The following is a 19,206-nucleotide window of genomic DNA, read 5'->3' on the forward strand; positions in this document are numbered from 1 at the left end:
AGACCACCTGGGTTCAAATCCTAGGTCTGTGCTTATTAGAGGTGTGAGTGTGGGCACATTGCTTCATCCCTCTTTGCCTCAGTTTCCTTCTCTCTTAAATCAGATGACATCCACCTGGCTTGGAGGATGGTTTATGAGGGTCAAATGTGTTCATTCACATAAAGCACGTAGGACGTGCGTGGCGCTGGGTGAGCACTCGGCAAGTGTCAGCCATTGTGATGTTTTTCAGGCCTGGGGCTCTGAATCAAACCTAATGAAGTTCATGGCAGGAAAGGGAACAGAGCCCAGGAGCAAAGGGAGACAGACAATGAAGCTGTCTGACGCTATGCCACTGCCCAGCCATAAACCGGGCCAGCGTTTCCCAGACAGTGAGCCATGAAATAAAGGGTTTTGTCATTAAGCCAGCTGGGGAACAAATCTCACCAGGTTGCTCTACTGCAGGACTTCTAAGGGCCTTCAATTTCTTGGCCCACAAAACCTGTTTTAGTGGCAGAGCAACCCGATCCATTAGTGCATGAAAGAACACAGCCGTGAGAAACCCTCAGCTAGACCAGGCTCCTCCCAGCACGGAGCACGGGTCCAGGGCAAGGCTGTGCCGCCAACGCCTGGGGACGAATGAGCAGCCATCGGTGGACACGGCCCACTTCTGACCCATCTCCTGCTCCTCTCCCCACTCACGTCAAGCAAGAGCCGGCCTTGGGACCCGTGTGTTTACCACTCCCTCTGCCTGGAAGGCCCTTTGCACAGAGAGCCACGGGCTCCTCTCACTCCCTTCTGGTCACTTTATCAAAGATGACATCACTGGTAACGCATTCTATCAAAACCAGCACCAACTGCCCATATCCATCACCCACGTGCCCTTCCCCGCTTTCTTTTTTTTTCTGTACTTACCACCACCTGTCACATGGTATGTTTATTTGTTCACTGTCTAGTCACCCACCCCACCCACTGCACTGAAATGTCCACAGCACCACAGCTGGGACTTTGCATACTTCAATAACCACTGTGTCCCCAGTGCCTAGCGAAGGACCTGGAACATGTTAAGCACTCAGTAAGTATTTGCTGAATGATGGAACAAACACCCCCGAGCACCCAACTACAGTCCCAACCACCCAACTTGCACGTCAGAGTTCTCTGACCAGAGCCTCTGGATCCCCCATCCAGCTGTTCACAACCTCCTCCCCAAGGACAGCTTCTTCATGACACTTTCAGCAAGGACTGTGGTCCTAGCAGTTGCTCTGGGTACCCCGCGGAGCCCAGAGCAGCTCACCTGTCTGCTGGGATTTCTTTCTCCTCTTTCTTCCAATGCAAAATGGCTCTGGTTCAAGAGGTACATAAACTCCACACCCCCTCCACAGCCAAGAGGAAAGGGCACAGGACACAGAGCCCCCAGCTGTCTAAGACTGGGTTCAGACCCTGGCTCTCCCACTTACTGGCTACATGACCTCCTGTGACCTAACTTAATCCTCCTGAGCCTTGGTTTGCCCATCTGCAAAACAGGGACATGCCTCATCCATTGGGAGGACTGCCATGAAAGGTTCTGAGGGACCCAGCAGAGCATATGCTCTCCTCCCTTGCACCCATCCCTGGGGCCTCCCTTAGGCACACGCCTGCTGTGTGCCGGGTCCCATGCGTGGAAGGCAATGCCCCTGTCGTGTGCTCTCAATGAAAGCTAATACTTAAAAAGTACCTACTAGACACCAGGCGCTCCAAGTGCCTTACCTACACTCACCCACTTACCTTTCGTGACAACCTAGGAGGAGGCATTACCGTTAGACCCATTTTACAGGTGAGGAGAGTCAGACACCCAGTTAGCAAGTGTGGGGATAAGAATCCAACTCAGCTGGAGCTCTCCACAGCTCGGGGACCCGCTCCCCACGTACCTTGAAGAAGCCGATGATGCCCACGCCGTAGGCCACGCAATACTTGTCCAGCAGCTCCCGGTTCCAGGCATCCAGGTTGACGTACTTGAGGATGTTCTCATAGATGATGAGGGCGAAGCGGCCGCGGCCCTTGTCGGTGAGTGTGGGCATGTCACCCTTGCCCGGTGCAATCTCTGTGCGGTATTTGAAGCGGCTGGACTCCAGGATGGCCACCACCTCCTGGCCCAGCTGGGAGTAGAGGCTCTCCACGAACACCAGCACCAATGGGTCCGTGCGGGAAGGGGCGGCCACCTGTATGGGCTTGAGTGGCAGCAGGCGGCTGGGGGCCACGGGCGGCGGGTCCCCACAGTCAGGCTCGGGGGCGTCCACCGAGGGCTCCAGGCCCCGCTTCCAGCCATATAGGTAGTAGGCCGAGACAAAAACGCTGAACAGGCAGAAGGCGAACAGCAGGAAAAGTACAGCCTGCGGGGACATGTGCCGACACAGCCTGCGGAGGCGCGCCAGGGCAGGCATCCTGGCCCCCGAGACCTCGGCCACTGGGGGCCCGGCCACCCTGGCTGCCCCAAGGCCCCACGCAGGAGAAGACTCCCAAGTTGTCCACCGACCAACAACTTCACAGAGACTCAGCGAGCAAGGCCCCAAGTGGGCAGTGGCAGGGGCAGTGGAGGATCTGGGCCCTGGCCCTTCCTCCCAGCCAGAGGTGCAGTCCGCGGCTGGTTGCGCTCCTTCCTTCCTCCACGCCCTTTTATGTCACCATGGCAAACCCCCACGTGGTCCTGTGCACAGCAGAAGTGCCCCAGGGCGTTAGGGCCTCCTGGGGGGGCTGGACAGTGGGCTGAAGGATGCTGGGCATGCCTGGGGGTGCCGCATGCCGCTCGCTTGGTGGGGCCCCTGAGGCTAAGGCTGTGGAGAGAGGAGGAGAGTCAGAAGGCGGAAAGTCAGAGTGTGGGCTCCGGGGGTCCGCTGACTGTGGACCCACAGGTCCTGACCTCGCGGTGGGCCCAGATTCAACGACCGCTACGCAACCTGAGTTCATGATTTGGGGCAAGCTTATCAATTTCTCTGAGCCTCAGCCTCCCCATTTGTTGACAACAGTACCTGCCTCACAAGAGGCTGGGAGATTACATCCACTAATGTGTATAAATCACACTGGGCAGTACCTAGCAAATGATGTCTACAATGATAGTTGCTATTTATCATAATGATCAGTCCAAGACTAAACCAAGAAAACTCCAGAAGCAGGAAGGACAAAGTAAGACAATAAACATTTGCAAGGCCTAGGAGCTAGAGGTGGAATTCTAAATCACGACCCAACACCACGTTCTCACCATCTTCCCCTCACTTACCCACGTGCTTCCCCACCCATTTCTCTGAATGCACCCAGCAGCCCCATCTGACAGACGAAAAGACTAAGGCTCAGGCTAGGATTCAAACGCAGGGCTGTGAGGCATCAGCAGCTTGGCTGTGCTAGGAGCCCCTCTCAAACACCAGTGGTCTCATCTGGAAAGCACCACCCCTGCAGCATCGGGTTGGGGCCAAGGGATAAGTGAGTAAACCTGTCAGAGGAGCCCGGCATAAGCAACACTCAAGAAATCGCAGCTGTCAGTATCTGCCCCTTAATGCAACAGGCATCTCTCATCCTCAGGGTACCTGCCCACAGTGGCACAGGACAGCAGGCGACTGAACCCCCCAACGTGAGGATCCCAAGTGGCCCAACATCCTCACCCAAACAGCGCCCCCCCCATACCACAGCCCTCCAGTCTCCCTTTAACGTGAGTGGAGGCAGCTGCTGAAAGCTGGCAGAAGAGCTCCCCTGGAGATGGGAGATGGGGACAAGGACAGAAGGTGTGAGGGACTGGGCTGCTGCCAGGGAGGGAACGTGAGCCTCAGACCCAGAGTTGGGGGGCGGGGAAGATCTTCAAAATCCCTCCCGGCCCAAGACTATATGGTGTGCTTAGCGTGGATACAGTATACCAGAGACCCTACAATTGTACTCCTAGGAACTTATCCTAGAGGGAGTAATTGCAGAAGTGTGTCAAGATTTCCCCACAAGAATATGAATCCCAGTACTGTTTATAACAGCAAAGGATGTTGTTTATAATAGCAAATGACCAACCATAGGGGATTGTCTTTAGCAATTATAATGCAAGCATGTGATGGAATCCCAGGCAGCCATTTATAATATGTTGAAGGAGGACATTTACTGACATAGAAATATAATTACCAGGACTTCCCTGGTGGCGCAGTGGTTAAGAATCCGCCTGCCAACGCAGGGGACATGGGTTTGAGCCCTGGTCCAGGAAGATCCCACATGCCGCGCGGAGCAACTAAGCCCGTGCGCCACAGCTACTGAGCCCATGCGCCACAACTACTGAAGCCTGCACGCCTAGAGCCCACGCTCCGCAACAAGAGAAGCCACTGCAACGAGAAGCCCACGCACCGCAAAGAAGAGTAGCCCCCGCTCACCGCAACCAGAGAAAGCCTGCACAGAGCAACGAAGACCCAATGCAGCCAAAAATTTAAAAAAAAAAAAAGAAAGAAATATAATTACCATATATATTGCTAAAGTGGAAAACATTTATAAGACCGTATGCATGGTCATATTTTTGTGAAAAATTTTATGCATAAGCCAGAAACTGGTACTAATCCAAAAAACAAAACAAAAATGGTAACAATTATCTCTGATTTTTATTTGCCTTTGTTTCCTAAATTTTCTACAATAATCATTTATTATTTTTGTGAATATAAGAAAACAAATGTTTTTAAAAGATGTGCTCAGAAGCAAGAGGCAGGGGTGTGAAATGAGGACATGTCTTAGACATCGGGTCTGCTCCCAGTTCTGCCATAATGTGCTGTGTGACCCCAGGCACACCCTGCCCCTTTCTGGGCTTCTTGCCTGTTAGAGAGGGGCCTGGGCCAGATGGTGTCTGGGGGCTCTTCCACCTCTGATATTCTACAATTCAGTCTCTACTATGTGCCAGCAACACAGGGAAGCTGGGGCAGCCAAGAAAACAAGCACCTACAATGCAGGGAGTGTGACAGGGGAAGGGAGGGTATTTGAGAGAACTGAGGGGCACTTAATCCCCCTGCAGGAGGAAGGGGGCGGACCACGGAAGGCTTCTTGGAAGAAGTGGTAGCTGAACTGGCCAGAAGACCAAGTAAGGGTTGACCAGGGGTAGGAACAGTGAGGGACACATACACAGCTTGGAGATAAGGCAGCAGGCGGAGCTTTCCAGGGAGTCCCTGCAATTCCAGCTGAGAGCAGGGCCAGAAGGGTCAGGCTTCCTGGGTGGAGCCACAAGAGCTGAGGTGACTGGCCCTGCAATTATTCCCAAAGGGCACCCATGTCCCGCTTCCCATTGATAAGGGCAGCCCTCTGCCCTGCAGCCACAGCGAGCCCCACCCCTTGGCCCGGGGCCAGGGCAGGAGCACAGTGTGTGGGAAGGCAGAGCTGCCTCGAAGGTGCCCTGCCTGCTGCCTGGGGGGACCTGCCCACTCGGGCCACCTAACCCCACATCCCCTGCAGGCCTGGGCACTGCGGTCTATTGCATTAACAGCCTTTCAACGTGTGTGCTAATGACGACACAACCAGCAGTCTCAGGCATCTCGGGGTCACAGATCCCTGCGTGAATCTGACGACATTTCTCCAGAAAAAATATGCACGTATGGTAGAAAATGTTTTAACAATTTCAGAGTCCCCGTGTCCCCAACCCCATCCATGGACCTAAAGCTCTAGTTAGTAGAGCCTAAGGATTACATGGGGCAGACTAGAGCCAGGCAGCTTCGTTCAAACCCAAGCCCTACCACCCAGTAATTTTGTAATCTTGGGTAAGTTATCTAACTTCTCAGTGCCCCCAGCTTCCTAATCTGTAAAATGCGAAAACCTGACATACTTCTCAAAGTTGTGAAAATTAAATGAGTGGATACATAGGAGGTGCCATGCCTGGCACACAGTGCTGAGCAAGGGTCAGCCCCTGTTTTCATGCACTCCTGTTGCCTATTTAACATACTCACAATGTGGGTAACACCTGAGCGCACAAAGTACCATCAAGTTCCGTGCTCTCTCTCTCAAGTCTCTAACAGCCCTTGAAATCCCAAATCCCCATTTTGAGAAGCCGTGTCTTGCCTGGGAGCTGGATGGATGAGCAGAGGCCAGATAGAGGCCAGCAGGCTAGGGAGAAGGCCATGCAAAGCCCAGGCCCGAGAGAGGGCAAAGGGAGAAAGAGAGTGGGCCAACTAGCCCCCGTCCCCAGAGAAGGCCGAATACCCTGGCAAAGTGCTGACCACCAGTGAGCTGGCAACGGGGGCCTCCAGCACTGGCCCCACTGCAACCCCTCAAAGGCCTGGCACCAGCCATTCAAGGCCCTCCATGCCCGCCTGAATTCCTGCACCCCTGTGGCTCAAGGGATGGTAAACTGGGGGTTTCTAACCCCTCTGCAGCCACCCAGGCCTCAAGGACAGCTGGGGGGCTGAGGCCTCAACACCTCCCTCCCGCCCTGGGCCTGCCTGGGCCTTGCCGACATCACCAGCCGTTTTCCTGAACTCCAGCCTCGCCCAACCAGTCACCAATCTTGGTCATGCATCTAAGCCTTTGCTAATGAAGTTCCCATTGCTTGGAATGCCTCCTCCTACCCCTTGGGACACTTACTCATCCTTCAAGACCCCAGTTCCAATGTCATCACCTCTCTGAAGTCATCTCCACCCACCACCCCGTTTCCCGCCCCCATGTCCCATTCCTTAGGCTCCCACCCCATCCCTAAGCTATAGCATGGAAGTTGAAAACCAGGACCCTCAAGCTAAAACAGGATGCAGCATTCTTGTTCCTTGACAGCATTTTTCTTTGAGATTAGCTATCAACATCTTAAAATCAGGAGATGTCAGATAAAAGTCAGAACTTCCGACTTCTTTAAAAAGAGTACATTTTAGGGACTTCCCTGGCAGTCCAGTGGTTAAGACTCCGAGCTTCCACTGCAGGGGCACGGGTTCCATCCCTGGTCGGGGAACAAAGCTCCCGCATGCAGCACAGCACGGCCAAAAAAAAAAAAAAAAAACATAAAAGAATGAAATATAAAAAGAGCACATTTTGGTGACACGTGCCCACTGGCCACCATCAGCTGACGCTATAAAGCGCCGGCCTCAGATGGGTTAACACAGTCCCATAACCAACCTCCCTCTCTCATTTGGCTTCCTGCCCAGCCCCTGAGCACACCTGAGTGTGTGGTCCATGCAGAGCAGACTTGGGGCATTTCTACACACGGCTCTGTGCCCTTGAACCTGCAGATCACGGGGCAGGACCAGGATATACTGACCTGTGCATGGGCAGGCCCTGCCTGGTACCTGGCACACAGAGGCCTTCCCCACATGCCTGGGTGCCCCAAAGGGCAGGGACAAGTCTGATTCATTGTGGAAGCTCCCATCACTTTTCCCAGCAATGGTCCTTACTGAATATTCAGGATATAAATGATGAGCAGCTGTTATTATTCCCAGTTTACAGATAAGGAGACTGAGGCCCAAGGTGAAGTGACTTTCAGTCCTCCATGAAGCCCAGGTGTTTCTATATTAAAAATAATAGCAATAATACCATTATAATTATCATCATTGTTATTTTTAACTGCATTTACCCTGAGCCAGGCACTGTGCTAAGCACTTTTACATACTTTATCTCAATTAATCCTTTCAACTAGTACTGTCATTATTCACATTTACAGTTGCAGAAAATAAGGCTCAGAGATGTTAAGTCACTTGCCCAAAACCATACAGCTAGTCAGTGACAGAGCTGAAATTTGAACCCAGACCCCATGAAATGGTGATGGATCCAGAGCCCATAGGGGAATCTTGGCAGGGACAGGGGAGAGCATGAGGGGGCCTCAGCTACCAAGGCCTCCAGCCCTCAGCCAGGCTTCCACTGTGCTCTCCCAGCCCTAGGCCTAGCTTTCCCTGCCAAGGTGCTGGGGATAATGAATGAGATGCTCTGGTTGTCATGGAGATGCCATGGCAACACTGCACTTTCGGGAAATACCACGGTAACTGTGGCCACTGCTCTGGAGTTGAAAGTCACTCACAACCCCACCCCTCACTCCAAAATGCTCTGGTGCCCCCACAATCCTCTCTAGGACCCAAAGGAAAAGGAGGCAGAGGTACAAGGGACTTCTCGGAGACCAAGCTGTCTAGAGAGCAGGACTGGGGAGGAGGTCCAGCTCTGCCATGGATAGACAGGTGGGCTCCAGGAATGAGACCAAGAGCTCCCTGTGCCTTTTATGGTAAAATGCACTTAACAACCCAACTCCCATGTACTTGCTGCCTAACACGTGCAGCAGGCCTCCTGTGAAGGGCCAAATGCATCATGCTGTTTCACCCCAACCGTCTGAGGGGCAGTGATGCAGTGGCTGCTAGAATCTCTGTTAAAGGCTCAGACTGGAGCCAGCTTGCATGGTCTTGAATCTCGCCTCCATTATTTACCAGCCTGTGACCTTTGAGCAAATCTCTTGACCTCTCTGAGTCTCCATTTCCCCAAGTATAAAATAGGGTTTATACTACTTATCTATCTTGCAGGGCTGTTGCCAAGACTAAGAGAGATGATATGTGTAAAACTGCTCAGTGCCTGGCACACAGTGATACAGGCTAACAAAATGATTATCCATTTAATGGAGTTGGAAACTGAGGCTCAGGAAGGAACTGACCCAAGGCCACATATCAAATTGATAGTGGATCCAGAAAGAGGAAGAGATGTCAGGCTTGGGAGCACACTGGAAGTCGGGAACAAGCAGCGGATCCATTCCCTGTTCCCTCATTCTGTACCTGAGCACCGCCAGGTACCAAGCCTGGCACTGGGCACTGAAGATGCAGGCCTTTGGGCTCCAAGGTTTTATCTGGTGTGATGCTGCTGCCGGGTGAATGGAGCAGGTCCCCAGAGCCCCGCATGCTCACCCAGCCCATGCTCACCCTGCCTGGGTCACTCCTGACCATGCCCCCTAGTCCCTCCCCCATCACAGGCACACGAATGGACAGGCAAACTCACATGGTGCCGAGATGTTCAAATGGTGTCATCACGGGCATCTGGGTCACAGGCACGAGTATGGGGCGGGGAGCTGAGAGGAGTGCAGGGAGAGGCCTACAGCAGGCTCAAAATTATGTGAATGGGCACCCGGCCTCGGGGAGGAGGAGTGGCTGCCGGGCTGGGCACTGGTAGCCCCACATGCAGTCCCAGGGCCACTCCCCAGAGCTGACTTGGCCCCTCCCATCCTGTCACACCCCCAGCACAGTCACGCCACCACCCATTACCCAGCCATACCCCACAGCCACGCTGCTCCACCAGCTACCCCGCCCTAGCCTGCCCCACCCACCACGTACAGCAAAGAAAATCCTCCACATTTGCTTCCCAGCTGTGCAGGAGTTCCTCCAGCGCAATTACACCCTTGGGAGGCCGAGACCAGAAGCAAATCCCTTCCTCTGCTGTAATCTGCTGCACACCCCATCCCCCATAGCCCCGCAGTACCGCCCAGCTGGGGGCTAAGATGCCACCCATCAGTCACCCCAGAGTCCATGGTTGCCACCAAGGGACTGTCAGAAGTCTGGCTCAAGGGTCTCAGGGTTACAGAGTATACAGTTCATCTTGTGGTGAGCACATGGGGACACTGAGGCCCAGAGAGAGAAAAGGACCCCCCTCAGGGGGCGTTGCCAGGCCTGCCCCACCCCCACCTGCCTTGGCCCATTTTCTTACCCACTAAAACCCTGCACGTCCTCCTCCAAGGCCAGCCTCAGCCGAGAGCTGGACTCTGCCAGCTGTGGATTTCAGAAGTCCTAGATGAGCTCTCCTGCTCCATACCCCACCATGCAGTGCCGGATTTATGCTGCCAGATGTCGGCTGCAATTATAACTAGAACACTGGTCCCCAACTTCACCTAAAGCTTTCCAAGGCAGAAGCGGTCTCCCACCCACAGCAGGCACTTAAGAGCGAAGTGCCCTTGCCAATGACCTTTCCCTTTTTGAATGTGCTATGAGGAATCGCCAAGCTAAATGCATTAAAACATGAACTTCTATTTATTAGACATGATATGCCTGCACTACATGCTACTATTAATCCTTACGATAGCACCATGACCTACGTTCCCTTCATTTTACAGATGAGGAAACCAAGGCCCAGAGGGGGCCCGTGACTTGCCCAGCCACAGAGCTAACAAGCGGGTAACTGGGAATCTCAGCACAGAGGCGCCAGCTCATCAACCTTCAGCAACACGCGCCCTCCATGTTCACCTAGGACAGCTGACATAAGCCAGCGCCCACACACCCCATGCTCCACTCCCTTTGAAGACCACTTTCTGTTTTTATTTTCATGCATTTTACGTGTGTTTTAACATCAAAAGCAGCCTCTAACGATCCTTCTTGGAAGCAGACCCACAAATCACACATCAATTGACAAGCAAACAAAGCATAAAGCGCTGGTTCACTCCCAAGTTCTCAACCTGGGATTTGTTCTGGGTTCCCCGGAGGGGGATGCCCAATAAAAACCTCAAGAACTTATACCCACCACTTGTTGAGAATCTGTGTTTCTTCCAACAAGCCCTGAGTTGAGAGTTTATCTTTGCACCAGCTCTGAAAAAAAGAGTTTACTGAGCAAACAAACAAGACAGCTGGGGGCAAGGGCGTTTGCAGAGTCAGGAACAAGACAGGTCCGGACCAGCTGCCCTCTGGTCCCACTGAAGCTCTAGGGCAGACCAAGGTGGGCAGGACCCTCACAAGGCAAGCTCTTCGTTAGCCTACGGAACTCCCCAAAATAGGACTCTCTCCACCCAACCCCCAAATCCATCTACGCAGTCAAATCCATTCCTAGCTATTTTTCTTAAGCTCAGATCACAGGCACTTGAAAAAAACAGAAAGATATTTCTTTGCAAATATCATAACCTCCCTCGCTGACAGCAGCCAGCACTGACTGAGCTCCTGGTAACTTGCCAGCCCCACACCAGCTTTCCCTGACTTATCACACCCAATCCTCATGCTTAGAGCTGGTGTCACTGATAGGTGCACTCACAGACAGGAAACCTAGGCTCAGAGAGGGTATGAAGCAACTGACTCAAGGTCACACAGCTGGGCAGGGGGAGAATTAGGATAACCCCAAGCCGGCCCACCTCGGAGCCCCTGCTTGTAACCTCCGGGCAGCTGCCCAGCATTCCACACCATTCCTGAACCAGGTCGGCGGCCCAGAACGTACCCAGCGACAGGCTTCCTGCAGGTAACCAGCCTCAGCTGCCTCAGTGCAGGCTGATCGGCTCCTCTGGCAATGGGAAAGCCTTCCTTCACGGGCAGACAGGGACACCACAGATCCCCCAGAGGCAGGACCTCAGCCAGAGGGTCTTCACCTTCCCCCGCCCCAGGGGCCTGTGTCATCCCCAGATAGGCAGAGACCGCACATGAGTAAGGGAGGCTGCCTCTATGCCCCAGGCAGAGGCCTCATGCTGAGGAATGGGAGAGAGAGGTGGTGAGGCTCAGAAGCAGGAGATCTCAGCTAAAAGGGCCAACTCAAAGGACAGCGGTGACTGGACAGCCTCACAGGTCTGCTGCACGCCAGGTACAAGCACTTCCCAATCGTGACCTCAGTTATTCGTCATCTTCTCTCAAAGAAGTACAAACAAGTTTACCATTATTCATTCCCCCGTCTGCCACCCCTGCAGAGGAGCCAGGAAATGCTGGTCAGCCCCAGCCCCTGCCCTCCCACTTGCCCACTCCAGGTTGCCGTATGATCCCTGACAGATTCTGAGAAACAGGTGTATGGGGGGTGGGGGAGCCCTCCATCTCTAGGATGCGGAAGCAAACTCCACGTGGGCCTGGAGTCCACATCAGCATTCCAGCGCTTCCACTGGCTCCCTCTGGGCAATACCCTTCCCTTCTCTGAGCCTGTTTCCTTACCTGGACAGCAAGGGGTAGAGATTAGATCAGAAGTTTGTGACCTCCTGGGGTTACAGAACCCTTTGAGAGGACTTCCCTAACCAGCGCAGTGGTTAAGAATCCGCCTGCCAATGCAGGGGATCCGGGTTCAAGCCCTGGTCCGGGAAGATCCCACATGCCGCGAAGCAAGTAAGCCCGTGCGCCAAAACTACTGAGCCTGCGCTCTAGAGCCCGTGAGCCACAACTACTGAAGTCCACGTGCCAAGAGTCCGTGCTCCGCAACAAGAGAAGCCACCGCAATGAGAAGCCCGCACACCACAATGAAGAGTAGCCCCCACTTGCCACAACTAAAGCCCATGCGCAGCAACGAAGACCCAATGCAAAAAAACCAAAGAAATAAAAAATAAATAAAATTAAAAAAAAAAAGAACCCTTTGAGAGTATCATGAAGGCTGTTAGTGGACTCTCCCCAGACAGATGCCATACTCCATACAAATTCAGGGAGGTTGTGACCGCTCCCCTCTCCAAAAGCCAAGTTAAGAACATGGAAACTCTGTAGCAGCCCCTCTGACTTAGACAAGCCATAGCCTCACCGTCAAGATAGGACTGAAGCCATTAATGTAACATCTGAGCCCCTGGGACCTCGTCATTCCAGCTCCCCCCATGGCCTTGCAGTAAATCTTTAACTCCCAGACCTGCTGGCTTCAGGTGGATTTGTGAACTTGCTGAGCTGTCAGGAGAAGCTCAAAGATAAGCTAAGCCCTTCCTTCCCACCCCTCAGCCATAGTCTCCTTTTCCATCAGGAATCTGCCAGGTCAGCCCTGGCCCATCTCCCTGGGGCAGTGCTGGGGGCTGGGACACTTGAGGAACCCACTTCTGGTCCTGAATGCAGATGGGACCCAGTGCCAGGCTTAGGGGCCGGCTCACCCTAACCCCTGCACCGCCTGGCCCCCTCCTGCATTGGTATGAACACGTACACACGGCGGGTACACACACATCAGACAGACCTGGGAGGACTGGACAGGAGGGAGGGGACACGGGGCTGTGGTCAGAGGGTACAGGGAGGCCGGGGAGAAAATGACAGGACCCACCTGAGCTCCAGGCAGTAGCCGCTCAGCTCCACTCCACTTCACGTCACCACATCCTCTTAATGGCTCCATACTCCTCACGTAACACAGTCACAACTAATCCCAGAACCAGGACAAATGGCATGACTGTCCACCCAATTCCCTCTCTGGGAGGGAGCGGGTGGCCCTAGGGCACCCTGAGCCACCAACCACGTTCCCAGAAGCCTCCAGGCCTCCCCATGTCCCTTGCCAGAGGCCACCATGTCCCTTGCCAGAGGCCACTGACCCCTACCTCCTGAACCTCAGGAAGAGGATGTCTTGTCTGACTCTGCCCCATGCCCAGGGGACTCCTCAGCAGGCAGGGATCCCGCTCGCTCACCCCTGCCCTGCCAGAGGTGCCTTCCATGGAAGAGGAGAAAGCATGTCCCTGACCCTGATGCCAATGGGCCCTAGGCTTCCTCTCAAGAAAGGTGGCAGCCAGGAGCAGCTGAGCCCTCACTGTCAGCAAGGGTAACTGGGCTCTGGCTGCAGCCCTGCCTGACTGCCTATGCGATCCAAGCAGGGCCCTTCCCCAACCCCAGACCTCAGTTTCCCCGCCGGTCCTGAGAAGAAGAGGAAGAAGGACTGATAGCTCCTATCAGGCCAGCAGGTGGTCAAAGCGCCTGTGATGGTGGCTTTTGGTCCCTGACCCAACCCCGCTCAGCGGCCAGGCCCTTCCATTGCCCTCCCTGCCTTGTCCCCTAACCCCCGCAAAGAAAGAAGGGTAACTGCCAGAGTGCGGAGGTGCTAGGGCTGAAGAGGGCCTTACAAAGCCCAGAGAGTAGAAGCAACTCGGCCGTGATCACACAGGCAGCTGGATGAGGGCCAGGCTAGCCTGGGTTTGCTCTTCAGCAGCAAACATGAAAGTGTCCACCTGCGAGGGTATTTGCCTTTTCTTTTTTTTTTAGATGTTGGGGGTAGGAGTTTAGTAACTTATTTATTTATTTTTTCTGTGTTGAGTCTTCATTTCAGCGCGAGGGCTTTCTCTAGTTGTGGCAAGCGGGGGCCACTCTTCATCGCGGTGCGCGGGCCTCTCACTATCGCGGCCTCCCTTGTTGCGGAGCACAGGCTCCAGACACGCAGGCTCAGTAGTTGTGGCTCACAGGCCTAGTTGCTCCGCGGCATGTGGGATCCTCCCAGACCAGGGTTCGAACCCGTGTCCCCTGCACTAGCAGGCAGATTCTCAACCACTGCGCCACCAGGGAAGCCCTGCCTTCTTATTTATTTAAATTTTTTTTAATTTATTTATTTTTGGCTGCATTGGGTCTTCATTGCTGCGCGGGCTTTCTCTAGTTACGGCAAGCAGGGCCTACTCTTTGTTGCGGTGTGTGGGCTTCTCATTGCAGTGGCTTCTCTTGTTGCGGAGCACGGGCTGTAGGCGCATGGGCTTCAGTAGTTGTGGCTCACAGGCTCTAGAGCGCAGGCTCAGTAGTTGTGGCACATGGGCTTAGTTGCTCTGCAGCATGTGGGATCTTCCTAGACCAGGGCTCAAACCCATGTCCCTTGCATTGGCAGGTGGATTCTTAACCACTGCACCACCAGGGAAGCCCTGGTATTTGCCTTTTTAGAGGACACCAAGGAGAGCACAAGGAAACTTACTAAGTAGCAGAATTTCAGGTCCCAAGAGCAGCAGTGGGGAAAATAATGGCATGTCTGTAAGTGTAGGACCTGGGGATGGAGATTGCCGACTGTCCAAGGCCCCTCACATCAAACCACAAGGGTGACCTAGGCTCCTGCCAGCCTGGGGTGATCCCAGGAACCCCTGCAGGGATTAGCAACTGTGGCCACCTCTTCACAAGTCACCTGAGGCCCAGCCTGCAGGCCCGGAGGTGGTGATGGGGAGATTGGCCCAGATGGACACCCCAAGACCAGGCTTCCCAGAAGCCTTGGGGAAACTGAAAAGGCTCCAGGCCCTGTGGCCAGAGTGGAGGGAAGCCAGGTGCACCGGGGGCAACAAAGATGAAGGGAAAGGCTTGAGGCACTTGGAGCCACAGAAGGCCCCTAATCTCCTGGAGGCCTGGTGGGCACAACCCAGGCCTGCTGAGACCAGGGGAGCTTCATCAGGGCCTGCATGAAAGCAGCCTCGTCCCTCCAGGCTCGCTGGGGCTTGTTGCCATGACAGGAGCCCGCCGCTAACATGCCTCCCCTCCAGGGTGAGGGGTTCAAATGCTTACATGGAGGCGCAGCTGGCAGGGGAAGGGGCGGCAGGTGGGGAGAGGGGGCGGGAGGACCTCGCTTTCTCTGGATCACAGACTGCTAGAGAGCAGAGACAGAGTAAAAAGCCCCGGCAGGTGACCTACTTATCGAAGGTCCTTTTTAAAGGGGCCGGGGGACCTTGGTGAGACTCTACAAGATAGCTGACAGGTGTCCCCAGACCCCCAAGGTTCGGGGACCAGTTCCTGGGGTCAGGAGACTGGCGCTCTAGTCCTAGACTGGGCTAGGGTGAGGCATCCAGGCAGCAGGCACAAACATGAAGGAGGCGCCCACTCCCAGGCGCTGGCATGCACCTGCATGACGCTGGTGAGAGTCGCACCGCGGCCCCTGAGTGGCCCTCACAGTCTGCCTCTAAGTGCCTCCCTTGCCTCGCGCTAGGCCCAGCCTTGCACTAACCTGCCAATGACCCCACCAAGCACCCGCTCCTGTCAGGCCTTGCTTTGTTCACCAGGAAAATGGAATGGTGCCAGATGACTCCAGGGGCCCTTCTAACTCGAAGGTGGGCAATTCTGCAGGGAGTGTAACTGACCTCCACTGCTCATCCCCAGAAATGGGCACAATGGCCCCCACTCCCGCCACCCATAAGCCCATCAGGCACCATGCTCTACCATGATACAACCTCTCCCTATAACCGTGTGCTATGCCCTTTGCTAAACACTTGGCCTCTGCTTCATCAAGGCCTCATTTTACAAATGTGGAAACAGGCTCATGGAAGTTAAGCATCTGGCTCGAGCTTCCAGTTGGGAAGGGCTGAGCTGAGATTTGAACCAGTGCCTGGCTGTAATCCTACATTCCATGGGATCTGCCACAGATAACCCAAAACTCACTATGGCTCAGAAGATGCCATCGGGTCTTTGCACCTCCTACATCTTCGAGTGTGCAATGCTGAGGCTAATGCTAAAGGCGGGCTGCTGGAGGCGGGAGCAGACAGGCAGGAATGGGAAGCCTGTGTGGGTGCTGAGCATTTGCAGACTGACCAGCCTCCACCCCAGCCAGTTGTCCACTGCTGTGGCTACAATGTCCTTGTCACCATCAGCACACCACAGCCACCACTGTGCCATTTTTAAATCATTACACAGATGCAAAGCTTTTTCACAGATGCTGCTCTGGCATCACATGACAAGCTTCTAAGATCATGGCAGAGATTTCTTCCCTCTTTCTCAAATGAGGAAAGTGGGGTTCCTGGAGGAAGAGTGACTTCCCAAAAGTACACGGTGAGGCAACGTTTGGCAATGAACTTGGAGCCCACATCTTCTTCCGCCAGGTCCAGAGCTTTGTCTACTCTTCCATGCCCTCCTTTTCAGTTCAACCAGCATTGATGGGTCTTTGTAACAATGACTTTTTTTTTTTTTTTTTTTTTGGCTGCGTGATCTCAGTTCCCCGACCAGGGATTGAACCCAGGCCACAGCAATGAAAGTGTCAAATCCTAACCACTAGACCACCAGGTAACTCCCAACAATGACCATTTTTGAGAGCTCATTCTGGGCAGGTATTATACACAGCACTTCACATATTATCTCATTTAGCCATCAAGACAACCTCATAAACTAAGTACTGCTACTGTTTTCATTTCGTAGACAGAGACACTGAGGCTCAGAAATGTGGAGTATCTTGCCCAGTTCACCATGTTAGGAGGGGGCAGAGCTGGGATTCAAACTGAGGTCAGTCTGGCTCTGGGGCCTGCGCTCAGAGCCTCCGTGCTTTGTCTAGGACCAGAGGGGAAAGGAGAGCAGACACACTTGAACAGCATGTGTGCCTGGCAGGTTATGGCAAGATTAGGATAATAGGAAGACAAACAAAGCTCTTAGAGAGCCCAGAAGATGGAGGTTGTTTCAAACGTCCGGGCAGGAGGCCAGGAGTCTGAGCAAGGGACACGGGAACAGAGGGAGGTGACAGATAGGAGGGAGGCGGCCTTGTGAGACCTTGGTCAAGTGCCTTGCTCTCTCTGGATCTCAATTTACCCAGCTGTTAAGAAAAGTTCCTGGAATATCTCCAGAGCCCTCTCCATCCCAAAAAGCCCTTGGACCCTGGGAAAACAAGCAATGCCTGGTGACAGCCTGGCTGCCAGCCCTGGGGGAATCTGAAATGTCCTTGGCCGTCCTGGCACGATTCAACTGCTGGGTAACAGGCTTGCAAAAGCGCAGGGCTCGGCCAGCATGCCTGGGCACCACTGAAGTGTGGGTCCTAAGGGGGCCACATTCCGCCCATTGTCAACCTCTCCATGGCCCCACTGGAGCAAGCACCACCCAGCCGGGACCCAGACCAGCAACCAAGGTCATATCCAAGTGCCCAGTGGAATGTCACTCCAGGCCTGCCCTGCCCCTGCTGATCCTGTCCAGACAACTCGAATACATTCAATATCACCCACCCTCAGAGCCCCACACTCACATTCCCTAAGGTCAGCCATTGGGACGTAGAGACAAAGGGTTCTGTAGGAGATCTTCGGGAAAATGACCACCCCCATCCCCAAGGGACCTGTTCAAGTCAGAGGTTGCTGGGGCTTCCCCTGGTGGCGCAGTGGTTGAGAGTCCGCCTGCTGATGCAGGGGACGCAGGTTTGTGCCCCGGTCCGGGAGGATCCCACAGGCCGCGGAGCAGCTGGGCCCATGAGCCATGGCCGCTGAACCCGCACGTCCGGAGCCTGTGCTCCGCAACGGGAGAGGCCACAACAGTGAGAGGCCTGCGTACTGCAAAAAAAAAAAAAAAAAAAAAAAAGACAGAGGGTGCCCATGCCAAGTCAGTGAAGACCCACAGTTAAAGGAAGGGCAGGAGAGTCCATCAGGGCTGGCCCCCAGTTCTCACTCCAGCAGGTGGAAGGGGCTCAGCCCAAGTCTCCGAACTCACAGCAGCCTCCTCAGACCACATGAGTACCAGGTTCCTACTCGATAGCCTTCCATGGCCCCCACCACCTACCAAGCAAAACCCCTTAACCTGACCGACTGCACAGTCACTAACAGCCCCTGTTAACTGGGTGTGGTATATGCCAGGGCACTGGCTAAGTGCTTCGTGTGCATTTTCTCATTTAACTCTCACAGCGACTCTGTGATGCAGGTACTATCGTTGGCCCCTTTTCACCGATGAGAAAATTGAGGCTCGGAGAGGTTACGTCACTGGCCCAGAGTCTCACAGCCAGGCGGCCAAGCAAGGCTTCGCACCCACACTGGACTTCAAGCCAGGTTCTTCACCTCTGTGCATCCAGCCCCCTCAAGAGCTCCCTGCCACCCTCAGAACCCAGGGGCCAGCTTAACACGTCTGTGTGCAGGAGAGGAAACCAAGGCACAGAGAGAAACCTCTCTCTGTTGGCAGCCGAGCCAGGGAAAGGCCTGAGGCCTCTGGCCGCCCCTTCCAGGGCTCCCCCTAGCCCCCCACCCAAGAAGCATGGCAGGCAGAAAGGCCAGGGCCACCACCAAGACAGTGAGTCCTCAGAATCTGCCTTTTTCCTCTGTCCAGGAGGAAGGGAAAAGCAGGAGGAGGTTTACAAAGAAAGAAAAACAACACAAAAGGCCCAGGAAATACTTATTCTTACAGACAGATTCTCAGAGTTCAGCAGGTCCTACAGGGCACCCCTCACACCCCTTCAACGACAGGAACGTGCAGGCCCAGGACCAACCTCTACCCATGTGTCTCCCCTCCCACCAGGTATGCTCCAACCTAAAACATCTGACCTGAAATCTCCATTTCTCTCCCCAAACCTACTGTCCTGCAGCCTTCCAGTCCCTCAGGCCAGAAACCTTGCCGTTGACACCTTCTTCCTCTCACAGCCCACACCTAATCCATCGGCACATCCAGTGAAACCAATTCAGAATCTGACCCCGGGCCGCCTCCCCACATCCCCACGCTGAGCCGTCCTCCCTCACCTGTGGCACCCACTGGCTGGCGGGCATCCCGCTTCCAGCCTCCAGGCTTCTCTCCACGCAGCAGCCCACAGGATCCCTCTCAAACATGTGTCAAAACAAGGCAGCCCTCAGCCCCAGCCGCTCAGCAGCTTTTCTTTACTTTACCCTTTACTCAGACCAAACAGCGAAGTCCTCTCGAAGGGCAGGAGGCCCTAGGCAATCCCCTCCGCCCCTGGGCAGACTCCCTCTGGCCACATCTCCTCCCAGCACGGCTCTTATTCTTCCGC

The 19,206-nt window shown here is 54.4% G+C and overlaps 1 protein-coding gene across 7 annotated transcripts in view; it reads right to left on the reverse strand.

Moving 5' to 3' along the window:
* Positions 1-19,206, reverse strand: part of NDST1 (N-deacetylase and N-sulfotransferase 1) — a 73,965-nt gene that overhangs the window by 41,053 nt on the left and 13,706 nt on the right. For 4 of the 7 annotated variants that reach the window (XM_082622534.1, XM_082622537.1, XM_082622533.1 and 1 more), the window contains exon 2: positions 1,884-2,786. In XM_082622534.1, coding sequence (XP_082478660.1) covers positions 1,884-2,396 — 513 coding nt within the window. In that variant the 5' untranslated portion in view covers positions 2,397-2,786. The other 3 variants (XM_082622536.1, XM_082622535.1, XM_082622538.1) reach the window with 3 other exon arrangements.

This window comes from Mesoplodon mirus (assembly GCF_964341445.2).
Source record: "Mesoplodon mirus genome assembly, chromosome: 5".
In the NCBI taxonomy this organism is placed as follows: Eukaryota; Metazoa; Chordata; class Mammalia; order Artiodactyla; family Ziphiidae; genus Mesoplodon; species Mesoplodon mirus.